The sequence below is a fragment of the Hemitrygon akajei genome, chromosome 20, assembly GCF_048418815.1.
Source record: "Hemitrygon akajei chromosome 20, sHemAka1.3, whole genome shotgun sequence".
Taxonomy (NCBI): Eukaryota; Metazoa; Chordata; class Chondrichthyes; order Myliobatiformes; family Dasyatidae; genus Hemitrygon; species Hemitrygon akajei.
The window spans coordinates 53,967,962-53,983,985 of record NC_133143.1 but is presented as its reverse complement, the minus strand read 5'-3'; the positions used below and the strand labels follow the sequence as shown (position 1 = coordinate 53,983,985).

At 36.3% G+C, this 16,024-nt stretch overlaps 1 protein-coding gene across 8 annotated transcripts in view; it reads left to right on the top strand.

The window, feature by feature from the left end:
* LOC140713799 (triple functional domain protein) overlaps window positions 1-16,024 on the top strand; it is a 329,694-nt gene that overhangs the window by 204,140 nt on the left and 109,530 nt on the right. For all 8 annotated transcript variants that reach the window (XM_073024339.1, XM_073024337.1, XM_073024338.1 and 5 more), the window contains exons 28-33: window positions 513-605; window positions 949-1,060; window positions 1,472-1,662; window positions 2,814-2,915; window positions 6,418-6,557; window positions 11,225-11,324. In XM_073024339.1, coding sequence (XP_072880440.1) covers window positions 513-605; window positions 949-1,060; window positions 1,472-1,662; window positions 2,814-2,915; window positions 6,418-6,557; window positions 11,225-11,324 — 738 coding nt within the window. The remainder of the gene's footprint in view (window positions 1-512; window positions 606-948; window positions 1,061-1,471; window positions 1,663-2,813; window positions 2,916-6,417; window positions 6,558-11,224; window positions 11,325-16,024) is intronic.

The window sequence follows — 16,024 nt, the reverse complement described above, 5'->3', positions numbered from 1 at the left end:
GAGCAGATTGGGACTTTCTTCATTGGAGTGTTGGAGAATGAGGGGTGATCTTACAAAGGTGTTTAAAATCACGAAGTATAAACAGGATCAATGAACACAGTTTTCCCAGGGTTAGGGACTCAAGAACTGGAGGGATTTGATACAAAGTAAGGGGTTAGATTTAATAGGAACCTCAGGCAACCTTTACATCTAGAAAGTATATGGATTCAGCTACCAGATAAATGGTTGAGAAAGGTACATTCACAACATTTAAAATGTACTTGAATGGGTATTTGGTTAAAGAACATTTGCAAGGTTATGGGCCAACTGTCAGTAAATAGGAAGTAGCATAGGTAGGAATCTTGGTCTGCATGGACCAGTTAAGCCAAAGAGCTGGTTTCTGTACTCAGTGTTTCGATGGATTGACTGTTCCTAAGACATTTCCGCATTGTAATTGACCACATTTTTATTCTGTATTAACTGTATTATCTCCTATATAATACATTATGTACAAAATATTGTTCTTAAAATAGGAAATACAACATCGTCATGGACTAGCCAACTCGATCTCTTCCTATCTTATCAAGCCTGTGCAGCGAATAACTAAATATCAACTGCTTTTAAAGGTAGGAATGAGTAAATTTTGAGAAAACTTAGGAAGCACTAAAGAGTTGATTTGCTGAATTCATTAAAGTAATTTTCAATGTTACATTTTCAATAATACATTCACAAAATTCATCTACAAATACATAATTGTGTTTGTATTAGAATCCACATTGCAGCTAATTGTTTGAATTGATCATATTTTTGTTAACATTCTTTGTATTCAAGTACTTTATTCAAAAATGAAAGGATGGTACAAAATCATTTTAGTGGAATAAAATCTTCTAGAATTTCTTTATATTTATTTTTACAAAGACTTCTCAATAGCAATGAACATAAAATTTCTCTGGATTTGTTAATTTGCAGGAACTGTTGACCTGTTGTGAAGAAGGGAAGGGAGAAATTAAGGATGGCTTGGAGGTAATGCTGAGTGTTCCAAAGCGAGCCAATGACGCCATGCATCTCAGCATGTTGGAAGGTACGTCATTCATGTAACTCAATGCTGAGGAGGAATTCTTCCAAAGTTGTCCAGGCATGATGATATTTATCAGTTTATGTGCTGATTAATAACTCAAAGTAAAAATTGAATTATGTGAGTTTTAACAGTTGATTTATTTAACCATATTTTACATAATCTCTGCTTTATATTATTTGCTAAGTTAATGTTAAAAAGGTAAAATACAAGCAAACTTCCTCTACCAATGTGTCTATTCTGCAGTAAAAGGCATGTGAGAATGTCAATGCTGTAATTAATGTTAAAACAAAACTATAAACTGAGATAATGCCTTCTTATTAGCAAATTTTCACAAGAGCATTTTTCTACAAGTTCAAAGTGTGAAAAGATAAATTGATGAGGTCTTAAAAAAATTAAAAATGTTGTTGTAATCAGGTTTTGATGAGAACCTGGAATCCCAGGGAGAACTAATTCTCCAGGAATCCTTCCAAGTGTGGGATCCAAAATCTCTGATCCGCAAAGGCCGAGAGAGGCACCTCTTCCTGTTTGAAATGTCGCTCGTCTTCAGCAAAGAAATCAAAGATTCTAATGGGAGGAGTAAATATATCTACAAACACAAGTTGCTTGTAAGTACTATCGACCAAAACTGGAATAACGATGCAGCTGAATTGATGATGGAAGTTCAATCTTGTAGATTAGGAATGCACCTGATTAGAAAGACTATTCACAGGAGTACCAAAGTGTGACCAGAATAATTGTGATTCATTTCCATTCATATACCATTCTTGGTCAATCACCTGTTCATTTTCATAATTTTTCTTTTGAGCTGCTTCGTTGTAAATCCTCATAGCTTAGAGAAAAATCATGTACGTTGGAACATTATATACAGTACACCTGATCTTGAAATTGTACAGCATTAAGTGATGTTCCTACTTAATTTGTTTTTCCTTCCATAGAATTTTTCCTTGAGTTTTCTTTAATTCTTAGTAATCTGTCATTGTACATTGCAAGCCTTCTGTATCTGATTTAACTTTTATATTATCTCAATGCAGTTTCATGATTTAAATCTGTTTTTTATTTTTACAATAGCAAAAATGAAAAATCCCCATGGAATGCAATTAAGCAGTATTTGACAGGAAACACAAGATGGAATACTGAGTAGAAAGTTAAACAAGGAGGTTAATTTTAAAGGGCAGCTTCAAGGGAGAAAAAGGCAAAGACAAAGGAGATTCCAAAAATTATGTTTTTGACAGCTGAAATTGTGGATGTTTGTGAGCTATTAAAATGAAGATGCTCAAATGGCCAAGATTGGGGAACCACAGATTACTTAAAGAGCTGTAGAGTTTCAGAAATGAAGAGAAACCTGGAGCGATTTGAAAATAGAATTGAGAGTTGTTGGGCCTCTCTACAGGAATGCAACTATCTACTACTGATATTCAATGGCATTGTCAAGTCCTGTCTGCACATCCACATGTAAACCGTACATTCCATGACAATTCCTCTGCGCTAATCCAAGTATTTCGTAAAAACTAATTGTTTGGTTTAACCACTGAAATTGTACTTTAAAATATTGTTTTATAGCCAGCAATAATATTGTCAGCTTTTTGATTTTTGCTTTGTTGGTCTATGAATGGACCTTATTTGTTATGTTCCATTCATTATAATTGTTAAAGCAAAAATATTATAGAAAATAGATCTGCAAAATGTAAGAGTTTATCACCCGTTATCAATGGGAAGATTATTGAGAGTTGAACTAGTATTTTCTTGTTTGGTCTAGACCTCAGAACTCGGTGTCACAGAACACGTGGAAGGAGATCAGTGTAAATTTGCATTGTGGATTGGACGGACACCAACCTCGGACAATAAAATTGTTTTGAAGGTAATATTAATTTTTTTAGGATCTAAGAGTTTTTCAGTAAATTGATTGACTTCTGTTCGTGCTAAGTTTAGTTATGAAATGTTTGCTAAGATTCAGCATCTGTTATTCCATCTCCCTCCCTTATTCTTAAACAACACTAATGTTAATTAAGGTTAACACTACTTCCACACAGCAAACCAATGAATTTTAAAACTGTATGGTAACATTCTAGACTCAAAAACTAATATTCTTTTATTGCGTAAAACCATAAGATTATTGTCCCAATTATTTATCGTACTTCCCTTAAGAATAGAAACAATAATTTAAGCTACAAAACATTTAAGAAATAGTTAATGAGCAAATATCTGTAGAGTTGCTTATCTTTAAACAACTTCTTCATAATCTTCTGGGCACAAGCTTTACAACAAAGTGATCTACAGAAGAGTATTGTATAGAGTGATAGAGCATTGCTGTACAGAAACAGGCCCTTTGGCCTATCTAGTCTATGCCTGTTATTTTGCCAAATCCCATCGATCCACTTCTGGATCATAGCTCTCCATGTATAACACAGATGTTAAATGCATTACAGTTGCAAGAAAAAGTTTGTGAAACCTTTGCAATTACCAATATTCCTGCATTACTCATAAAATGTAGTCTGATCTTAATCTAAGTCACAATAATACACCAACACATTTTGCCTAAGCTAATAACACACAGACGATTGTACTTCTTCTCATCAATACTGAGTACGTCATTTAAACAATCACAGTCTAGATTCAAAAAAAATATGTGAACCTCTGAGGTAATGCCTTCTACAAAAGCTTTTTGGAGTCAGGTTTTCCAATCAATGAGATGAGATCGGAGGTGTGCATTGCAGAGATGTCCTGCCCTGTAAGAAAGATACACAAAGTCAGGTTATTGACAGAGCCTGCTCTTCTCAAGAAAAATCCGTTTATATGCACCATGGCTTGATCAAAACAACTTTCAGAGGACCTTAGAAGAAGAATTGTAGTGCTGCATGAAGCTGGAAAAGGTTACAAAGCATTTCTAAAGACTTAAGTGTTCATCAGTCCACAGTAAGAGAAATTGTAAACAAGTAGAGAAAATTCAGTATTGTTGCTACTCTCCCTAGGAGTGGGCGTCCTATAAAGAGCAGATTAAGAGCACAATGTTCAATGCTGAAGGAGATGAAAAAGAACCCAAGAGTGACAGCAAAAGACCTTCAGAAATCTCTAGAACTTGCTGAAGTCTTTGTTCATGTGTCCATTATAAGAAAAGCACAGTACAAGAATGGTGTTTGTGGAAGGACACCATGGAAAACACTGGTCTCCAAACAAAACTATTGCTGCATGTCTCAGGTTTGCGCAAGACCACCTGGGTGTTCTGCAGCACTTCTGGGACAATGCTCTGTGAACAGATGAAGTCAAAAGTTGAACCTTTTGACAGAAGTGAACACTGCTCTGTTAGGAGGAAAAGGGGCACTGCACACCAGCACCAAAACCTCATCCCAGCTGTGAAGCATGGTGGAAGCAGCATCATGGCTTGGGACTGCTTTGCTGCCTCAGGGCCTGGACAGCTTGCAATCATTGAGGGAAGAATGTATTCAAAATTGTATCAATATGCTTTACAGGAGAATGTTAGGGTAGCAGTCTGGCACCTAAAGCTTAATAGAAGTTGGATGATAGAACAAGATAATTATCCAAAACACAAGAGTAAATCAACAACAGAATGGTTTAAAAAGAAGAACATTTGTGTTTTGAAGAGGCCAAGTCAGAGTCCAGTTCTTAACCCAATTGAGACAGATCTTATCACAAACAAGAAAATCTGCAGATGCTGGAAATTCAAGAAACACACACAAAATACTGGAGGAGCTCAGCAAGCCAGGCAGCATCCATGGAAAAGAGTACAGTCGGGCCAAGATCCTTCAGCTGGGTCATCTGTCCTGCTGAGATGGATCTTAACCCAATTGAGATGCTGTGGCATGACCTGTGGAGGGCTGTTCATGCAAAGGATCCCAAAAATATTGATGAACTGAAACAGTTTTGTATGAAGGAATGCACTAAAGTTGCTTCAAGCTGATGTGCAGGACTAATAAGCAATTATGGGAAATATGAGGAAATCTGCAGATGCTGGAAATTCAAGCAACACACACAAAATGCTGGTGGAACGCAGCAGGCCAGGCAGCATCTATAGGGTCTCGGCCCGAAACGTCGACAGTGTTTCTCCCAATTATGGGAAATGTTTGGTTGAAGTTATTGCTGTACAATGGGGTCACATCAGTGACTGAAAGCAAAGGTTCACATACTGTTTCCACCAAATACATGTAATATTCGATCATTTTTCTCAATAAAATATGAATACATATACTGTTCTTTTGTGTTATTTATTTAATTGGATTTTCCATATCCTGTTTTACGATTTGTGTGAAGATCTGATCATATTTTAGGTCATACTTGTGCAGAAATAAGAAAAAATGCTAAAGGGTTCAGAAACCTTCCGGCACCACTGTATTTAGTTTTACTGCTGCATTTTGTTCATCCCTATTCTTTGTTTAATAAGGTTTTTATTTTAAATTTCAAATTTAATGACTTCATATATGTGTTCTGAAATACAGTGGATTCAGCCTAATCGAGAGACGTCAGGACCAGTTAACTTTGGCCCAGTTGAGTGACTGTCCTAATTAGCTGAAGTTTCATGAAATAGTTTCATAAAACATATAAAATGGATAAACTACCATTTAACAAATTATGTATTTAATAATAAATTATGTATTTAAATGAAATAGAGAACAAATTAGAAAATTAGCAGTACTATAAAACTCTAGTTCTTGACAGTTCTTGATTGAGGAATTCATTCAGTGTACGCTGCTGTGTTTTATTGATTGACTATGAACAATGTCAATATAGCCACCTAGTGCAGTTAATGGACTACTTTAATACAATGTTTTTGCTGATTACATTCTTCATATCTTCATTTTCATTGTAACTTTCAAGATAATGATCAATACCTCCAAATTCTTAATAGTTCCTAACTTGTTCAAGTACTAAATTCGTTTCATTTTCACTCCTGGCCATTTGTGGCATCTGAATGCTTGATACTGCAGTGAGCAAAACAGTTCCAAATTCTCTTCCTTATTTCTCACCAGCTATCAGTGATGAAAATCATTGATTTTTGAACACAAGCACACACAATTGACACTATTTAAAAGCTCTTAGCTCTAAGCTTGGTGTAGTGTTCGCAACCACACAGGTGCACAGGACTGACACTAGTTTGAAACTTAGGCAACAGTCTGCTGTCCCAGTTAAGTGTCTTAATGTCGCAAATAAAGAAAGGGAACCCTAGTTATTTTCTCAAATCATTTTTGTTCTTTAAGAGTTGATCCAAATAAGCAGCTGAAACCAATTAACTGATGGCCCAATCCTCTTGTCATTTGTTTTTCAATTCATGGAAGCACACAATGCAGGGTAAATGTCAGTTTTCATCTTATTTGTATATTTTTTCATGATTTTTTTCCACGGTGAAGGCATCGAGCATTGAAAACAAACAAGATTGGATTAAACATATACGAGAAGTTATACAGGAAAGGACTATCCATCTTAAAGGTGCACTAAAAGAAGCAATCCATCTACCCAAACCTGCATCTCACAAGCATAAAGGAAGGAGGTGAGTGATTCCATCTCGCTTCTTATATTGTCATTATAATTATTCTAAAATTATGCTAATAATCCAAGGTAATATAAATATTTAATGTACATTGTCTATCAAGCAAATTATTCATGAACGGGATGATGTGTCATCTTTCAGTTGTGCTTATAACTGCCCAGATTACTACCGGTACTTGTTTTCTGAACGGTGAAGTTAAAACCAAGTTGACAACATTTGCACCTAACCTGGCATTTCCGCACGTGTGGAATTGGTTTACTTAACTAAGACTATCAGTGGCAAATTATGAATAATATTTCTTTTATAAATTGGCTAATAACTGCAAAATTTCAGTGCATCAATTGCTTGTCATTAATTGGTATACTATTAATGCAAATGACTGCCTGTGAATTAACTCATAAAATCTTGATGAAATATAAGAGTATAAACTGTAATAATGTCAGCTTCTATTCACATGGCATATTTAACATATCAGAACTGCCTCATTAATAACTTAGATAATGTTTCACTGAATCTCATAAGGGAATGCGAGGACAGATGAAGTTCAAGGAAGGTATTTCAGAACTGTGCGGTTTGGTTGTAGTAAGGTCACCTCCCAGTGGTGGGACACTTTCATTTGGGAGTGAGCAAGAATTAGAAAAGTATGAATATTACCAATGTTTATAGAGCCAGAAGAGATTTTAGAGCTGGAGATGGAATTAAGCCAAAAGTTGAAGACAAAGATAAGAATTTTAAAAGTTGTCTTAACCAAGAACTATGACGGTTATTGGATCAACAAGATCTGTTGATACAGTGCCATATTAGACCCAGTGACTTGAATTGAAGAGTTTTCATGACCATGAGATATAGGAGCAGAATTAGGCCATTTGGCTCGACAATTCTGCTTTACCATTCAATCATCGCTGATTTTTTTCAGCTCCCTTCTTTCATCTTCTCTCCATAACCTTAACCCCCATATCAATCAAGGACCTTTCAATCTCTGCCTTAAATATGCCCAATGATTTGGCTTGGAGACATCAAGTGCTTCTCATAAGCTAAGCCATTCATTTCTGGGATCATCTTGTCGGCCTCCGCTAGACCCTCTCTTTTCTTAGATACTGGGCCCAAAATTGCTCACAATGTTCCAGATGCAGTCTAACTAAAGTCTTAGCAGTGCATCCTTGTTTTGATGGCCTAGTGCTCTAGACTCAACCTGCAAATTAACCTTAAGGAATTCCTGAACCAGTACTCCGAATTCCCTTCGCAATCTTGATTTCTGAATTTTCTCCCCATTGTCTACATCTTTATTCTTCCTACCAAAGAGCATGACCCCATACTTCCCTACGCTGTATTCCATGGCCACTTCTTTGCCCACTCTCCCAACCCATCCAAGACCTCTGCACACTCCCTTCTTCTGTGATGTTCTCTGCCTCTCCACCTTGGTATCATCTGCAAATTTGGCCACAATGCTATCCGTTACTTCAACGTATAACGTGGAAAGTTTTGTATTTGACAAGCCACAGCATTTCAAAGACTTGGAGAGAAAAGGAAGGTTGGATATAAGGTAGCGTTTTACAAGCATGGAAGGAGGTTGGGGTCTTAAGTCCTTTGTTTGGGAAGGGCTGATGGCAGTAGATAAAATTGAGAGGATTCATTGCCTTCCACTAACATATGGAACCTGGATGTAATTGGTCTGAATGGGCCCATTGGCTCATATGGAACATGGAGAGAAGTTTGGTAATCAACAATTTGAAAGCAGTGGGGTTAAGAAAGCAGGAGGTAGGTTTGAAGGCAAGATTATTTTTATTATCTCGAGATACAGTGAGGTAACAGACCCTTCTGGCCCAATGAGCCCATGCAGACCAATTACACCCAGGTGACCAGTTAACCTACAAACTCACATATCTTTGGAATGTGGGAGGGAACTGGGGCACCCAGAGGAAACTCCTCAGAGGCAGTGGTGGAATTGAACCCAGGTCACTGGCACTGTAATAGCATGACGGTAACTGCCACGCTACTGCTCATCCTATGAATTTGGGGGGTGGGGTGTGGAACTAGGGAGAAACTTAAGAAAGATGTGGGATCATTGTCAGGACTAAAGAGCAGAGATGTGGTAGTGTTTTCTCTGTGGGCTGGTGGGAGGAAGGAATGTAGCAGAGGGAGCTGTCCTGATTTCTTAACCTGGGTAATGCAGTTCATGAGTTCCCATTTATTATTACCTATTGCTGTCCTGTAATTTCATTTTGATGGGGCAGAATATGCCTTGCATAAAGCTGCAGAATTCTGAACCCTACATGATTGTCCCAATTACAACAATCTGCCACTAACTGACTAACTGTGTCCATCTACATTGTGACGTGGCTAGCTAGCTCCTTAAGCAAGAGAAGACATATTATTGTTAATATGGTTAAAATTTCAGAGTTGGTTGCTAGGCAACAAATGTAATTTTTGTCCTTTTATATTTTCCTCCATTTGTAGGTGCATGTACTATAAATGCTACCTTGGGTTTAATGGCTGTGATAAAAGCTAAGTTACCAGAGAAACATACATAATTGTGTTAATTGACTCACAATGTGATAATTGTACAGAAGGGAATGGTTGTTAATGAAAACATGACAAGCTTTAGACCTTTGATGCATGTTGGTAGAAGAGTCTGCATGTTCCTACATACCACTTGCCAGTAGATTATTGTTAAAAAATGGAGACTGATCATAGAATTTTCTTGAAATTATGTTTTAATATTTCTGTGTTTTGTCTCCTTCCCCAAAGTTAATTTTACTAATAAGGTAAATTGTAAAACAAAAAAAAACTATTTTTTTTCTGATCACACAAAACCACTTGTAGATACCAGACAGTACATAAAGATTGAAAGCTGTTTTTTTCAGAAATCTTGCCGTAATTACAAATATTTTCTATTTGTGGGATTCTGTGAACTCTCTCCGTGCATCAAAAGCATTTGTCAGAAAAGCAAATATTTTTAAAAAATTAATGATTTGCAAATTGAGGAGAAACATTTTCAGTAAATGTGTGGCCCATAGCTTACAAATGTCAGTGAATACCATAGCAACTACCAAATTAGAGATCTGGTTAACTAAAGCATTGCCTGATATCTTTGGATGTATTTTTGTACACTGTGATTCCTGCAAGCATTCATACAGAATTTTTAAAAAATGGTTTATCTGTGCATCATAACGTAGATCATGGACTTAAGCATGTGTTTATCTCCATTTAATTGTTTTTCTTGAACTTGTATGGTGAAATTCAAATTCTAGTGTTAATATTATAAATATTGTACTGTGCTGTAAACAAAGGTATTGTGCAGCGAGGAACAGGTCACTTTTCATAAAACATCTCTTATGAGTGATCATTAACTTCAAATGGTTATTCCTATGTTGATCTCCACATTTGCTTTCCTCACTGACTGGTTCCAGTACTTTCTACTTTCCTTTAGTGAGAATATGTGCCATTAGGTTGGAATAGCTCTTTAATGATCTCTCCAAAACCAACTTGGTAAATGTGAAGTAGTTCCCCATCAGATCCCTCTTAAATATTTCAGCTTTCATCCTAAGCTATGACCTCTAATTCTAGTCTTATTCAATCTGATGGGAAAAAGGCCTGCATGCCTTTGCTTTATCTATACCCTTCATAATTTTGTATACCTCTATAAGATCTCCCCTCATTCTGCTATGCTTCAGGGTATAAAGTCCTAACCCACTTAAGATATCCTTGTAATGCTAAGCCAAAGTTGAATCAAATTGACTACTTCATCCTGAATGTCAAGTGACTTAATCATCGAGACAAGTCTTCCATGCAGGGTTTTGTCAAAGGATTTGCTGAAGTCCATGCAGACAAGATCCACTGCCTTCCCTTCCATCAAAAACTATAAAATTGATTAGACATGACCTACCACGTACAAAGCTATGTTAACTATCTCTTATCAGGGCCTACCCATCTGAATCCATATACATCCTATGCTTTTGAATACCAACCGATTACTTTTCTTCTTCTTTCTTGAATAATGGAACCCCATTTCTTATCCTCCAGTCCTCCAACACCTCACCTGTGGCTAAGGATGTTTTAATATCTCTGCCAGAGTTCCTGCAAGTTCCTGCACTAGCCTCCTCAGTCCCTAGGGATTTATCCACCTGGGAATCTATGACTTCCAGGAGTCACATTACCTTCCAGAACTCCACATCCTGTAAATCCATAAAGTACATTGTTTTACCACTGGTGGTTATGTACTTGTTTACCTAGGTAGTAAGTACTAAAGTTTCCACAGTAAACTTCTCCATCTCTCTGTTCCATGAAGGTATTCCTTAAAACCTACCTTTGACCATACATTTATAGTTTGTTTAGTTATTTCACTATATGGCTTGTATTCAGATTTTGTTTGACAACCATATTGTGAATTACTTGGTAGTAGATCACTTCATTGAAGTTGTATATAAGTGTGATTTTCCCACGTACTTCAGGGGGGAAAAAGCATCTTGATGACATCCTGAAAACACACTTGTCATAATGCATATTCTTATTGGACAGGAAGTGCACATTATTGTGATAACAACTTCTAAATAAATATGGTTAACAAATAAGTACCTACGGTGGCAGATTTATAGTAATTAAGAATCACAGTTTGTTATAATTCACTGCAAGTACTAACGAGTGTGGGGTGTTACATTGTTTTTCAGGGATGGAGAAGAACTGGACAGTCAGGGAGATGCAAGCAGCCAACCTGACACAATCTCCTTAGCATCACGGACCTCACAGAACACTTTGGACAGTGATAAGGTAGGCGACATTGTGATAATCCATATAGTTTTTACCGACTGGACTAGATACCAGTGAATTGACTCCAGAAATGGTACTCTTCACAATTTAACCAATGACTTCCTATATCTTTCAAAACTGAAAGTCAGCAGTATCATCCACTAGAATTTGTGGTTTGAAACTAAAATAAGATTACAGCTGTTACAAAATGTATTTCTTTATCCAAGTTCCTCTCAGACATTTATTTATGTATGTTTGATCATATGTACGTATAATGATGAGTCCATGACCAGATCAGCCATGATCTTATTGAATGGCAGAGCAGGCTCAACAGGCCAGATGGACTAACCCTGCTCCTATTTCTTATGTTCTTATCTGCCATGAATAACTGTATAATGATGCAGCTTTAAAGTGTAAGTGTAACTTTAAAACACATTCCTTAATTAGCTAAAATAGTTCTGTTTGATTAAGAAAGGCCTAAGGCAGATGTATTTCTCACTAAAATAAGAAAAGCTCACAAACCTTCACTTCCCTTTTCAATCAATCCTATTAATTTCATTGAAATGAATAGGGCTGGTATAATGCTGCAAGACTGGAAATAAAGTGAATCCAGCCCAAGCACTCAGGATGCTTGTGTTCTGCACCTGAGATCATCTGACTTCTGATTTCCCCTGCTTATATGCAGGTACTGAAGTCAGGAATGCTGTTTTCCAAAAGGAGCAGCTTCCTGGCAGTTTACAATTGCAGGAAAAAAGTATGTGAATCCTTTGCAGTTACCTGGTTTCCTGCATTAATTACTCATGTCTTCATCTAAGTCACAATAATAGACAAACACAATCTGCTTAAGCTAATAACACACAAACAATTGTACTTCTCATCAATACTGAATACATCATTTAAACAATCACAGTCTAGGTTCAAAAATGTTTGTGAACCTCTGGGGTAATGCCTTCTACAAAGGCTATTTGGAGGCAGGTTTTCCATTCAATGAGATGAGAGCGGAGGTGTGGGTTGTAGAGGTGTCCTGTCCTACAAAACAAAGACACACAAAGTCATGTTATGTTTATGTGCACCGTGCCTTGATCACAACAACTTTCAGAGGACCTTAGAAAAAGAGATGTATGAAGCTGGAAAAGGCTACAAAAACATCTCTAAAGACCTGAGTGTTCATCAGTACACAGTAAACGAAATTGTCTCCAAATGGTGGAAATTCAGTTCTGTTGGTACTCTCCCTAGGGGTGGGTGTCCTGCAAAGAGCACATTAAAAGCACAATGTGCAATGCTGAAGAAGATGAAAATGAACCCAAGAGTGACAGCAAAAGACCTGCAGAAATCTCTAGAACTTGCTAAGTTGGGGCACTGCACACCAACAGCAAAACCTCGTCCCAGCTGTGAAGCATGCTGGAAGGAGCATCATGGTTTGGAGCTGCTGTGCTGCCCCAGGACCTGGACAGCTTGCAATCGTTGAGGGAACAATGAATTTGAAATTTACCAAGACATTTTACAATGTCAGTAATGTTAGGGTAGCGTACAGTCACCTAAAACTTAATAGAAGTTGTATGATGCAACAAGACAATGATCTGAAAGACATCATCAACAGAATGGTTTAAAAAGAAGAAAATTTGTGTTTTGGAATGGCCAAATCAGAGTCCAGACCTTAACCCAATTGAGATGCATGATCTGAAGAAAGCTGTTCATGCAAGGTATCCCAGAAGTATTGATGAACTGAAACAGTTTTGTATGAAGGGATTATCTAAATAAATGCCTGAAGGAACTTGGGCAAAGCAACACATTTTGCAATAGCCAGTATCCCCTGTATAATTTAAAAGAGAAATACTACCACTATGTGTTAATTGCCCAAATCTTGCTTGAAGAATATGTCAGGATCATTCTTTTCTTCATGTTTTGTGAGCTTATCTTTACAAGTGAAATATTTAGTTAAAATTATTATTTCTTGGAATGGTAAACATCGCCCAATGATCTTTCTTTGGAGGTTTCTTTTTAACTACGCCTGGAAAGTAACTTCTTATTACAATTCATTTCTTGATACTTGCATCTCGTCTGAAAATTTCAGTTAAATAAATATGTCTATCTACTTTATACAAAGCAGTTATTTTGCCACAGTATGCTTTAAGTTAATATGCTACCATCATGGTCATGACAATCACTGCTCACTGCTTTTAATGTACACCCAGCAACTGAAGGTAGAAAAAGCTCTTCTGCTGATTGGTGCAGCAGTTGAGAGTAATCATGAAACACCCTTTTTCAGCTGATTATAAGTACACGCTTTTGGCTTTTGCATCGGTACAGAACCTCTTTGATATGCTAATATCTTACCTTTAACGTGAAGAGAATTCATTGTATTCCAAATTTGCTTGAAAGAAAATAGTCCACCTCCACTGCAAAATAAATACAGGAATTCAACTGGTGTGAATTTGAAACTGCCTTTGAAGCCATTTTAGTATTCCTGGTATTGTCAGAAAGCAATGAAAGATTTAAATGATTCAGCTGGTAGTTCAAGCCGAAGTATGGAGTCTGTATCTCAGCTTCTGAGCTCTCTAGCTGTTCCTCACCAAAACTGGGTAAGTTTCTTGTACTATGGCATAGATTTCAAGGGTAAGATAGAAATCAGGAAAATAATCCAAAAATGTTGTGGTGGATTTCTTTTCTTATGCTTTAATAATAATTGGCAAAGTATTTGGCTGCATCATATAGGATAATGCTTTGCCAATAATGTTGTAGTAATAGCATTAATAAATTGCTTCTCCAATAAATATACAGCCTTTAGAGTTCTAAAAGAATTAACTAAAAAAAACAATTTAACCTTTATTGATTGGCATTCTTCAATTTTTTATGATATCTTCCTATTTTTGAAATTCCTGTTGACTGTATATAAAAATAAAATGTATGGATGTTACATTAACCTTTCGTTACTTACCAGACCAGTTATTTTGTGTCTTTGGAGTAATATTCATTACGATGTTCTGAGAATAAAATATATATTTTATGTAACTAAAATGTTATATCAACAAACTTAATGGATTATGTTATAGGTTATACTGAATGATTTTGTTAATAGTGCTCTGATGAGGGTGTTAATCATGGATTAGCATTTGCCCATACTTAGAGAAGCTTGATTAAAATATTAATAACTTGATTAAAACATTATGACATTGTATTTGTAGAAATCTTATCCAATTGTTTCCCCCCACATCAATGTCTGTTGTTTTAATTCAATCCAGAATGTTTGTTCTCAATTGATTCTAAATTAATTCAATGTCATTAGCTGAAAGTCACAGTGTTTTAATGATTAAATATTTTGATTGAATCCTGGGTATAAAGCCTATTGTGAATCATATAATAGTTTGCTTTTATTTTTACAGTACAAATTATTCCTACCGTATAATATTTTCATTTTGCTTTGTGATTAAATGTAGTTCAGTTGTTTTAATTATTTTGAATGCATCAATCGCAAAATGTAAATGTGTCACAGTAATGACAGGCTAGCTTGTTCTTCAGATAAGCATCTTTTTCACTGATTCATCCATGATGCTGAGAAGGATCATATGGAAATAGCACTCCCTGTTAAAATCCATAGTCTATGGTTTAATCCTGAAGGGGTTTGAATGTATATGCTATGTGAATATGATAGTTGAAATTTTGAAAATACACTGAAAGATTTCTTTTTTTAAAGCCAAAGCATTCAACTTCAGAAAATCCCTTCACGGTTGTGCATTTTATGAACCAAGGAAAGATTAGCTTTACTAGCTTTATTTGCCACATATACATCAAAACATATAGTGAAATGCATTGTTTGTGTCATTGGATGTGCTGAGAGCAAACTGCAAATGTCGCCATGCATCCAGCGCCACCATAGCATGCCCACAACTTATGAACCGTAATGTCTGGAATGTGGGAGAAATCCAGAGCATCTTTAGGAAAACCACAGATTGCAGATAGAGGCAAGAATTGAACCAGAATTACTGGCACTGTAAAGTATTGCACTAACCCACTACGCCACCATTCAGCCCTACAAGCTGAATAGCTCTACTTGTTCTGACTCTATCAAGCATAAATTTGTATTTAATAGCCTGGAAATTGTTACACACCTCAAAAATTGCATTACACTGGGGATCCAATGCATGCTTACTTCATGCAATACTCTACTACACATCTGGCTCAATCATTTGTACTAACTTTGTGTCTCCTTTGCAGGGCAGTTGTGATAGTTTGAGAAGCAGAGTTGTAGTCAGAATTAGAATCAGGTTTACTATCATTGACATGTGTTAAGAATTATGTTGTTTTGCAGCAGCAGTACAGTGCAGGACATAAATATCACGAGAAGTTACAAAAATAAATAATGCAAACAATGAAAATATGTTGTAGTGTTCATGGGTTCTTTGACCCTTCAGGAATCTGAAGCACAAAAAATGAGACCTTGGGTCTTGATGAAAGGTCTTCGCCCAAAATGTCAACTGTTTATTAATTTCCATCAATGCTACCTGGTCTGTTGAGCTCCTCCAGGATTTTGTATGTAGCTCTGGATTTCCAGAATTTGCAGAATTGTGTTTATGAGGCCTTGTCTGCCATCTCATTTGGATATAAAAGAGCCTATGTAATAACCCTGAAGAAGAACAAGGAATTCTCATCTAGCATTTTGGCTTATGTTTATCCTTCAATCAAAATTGGAGAATAGATAGATTATTTGGTCATTTTATGAA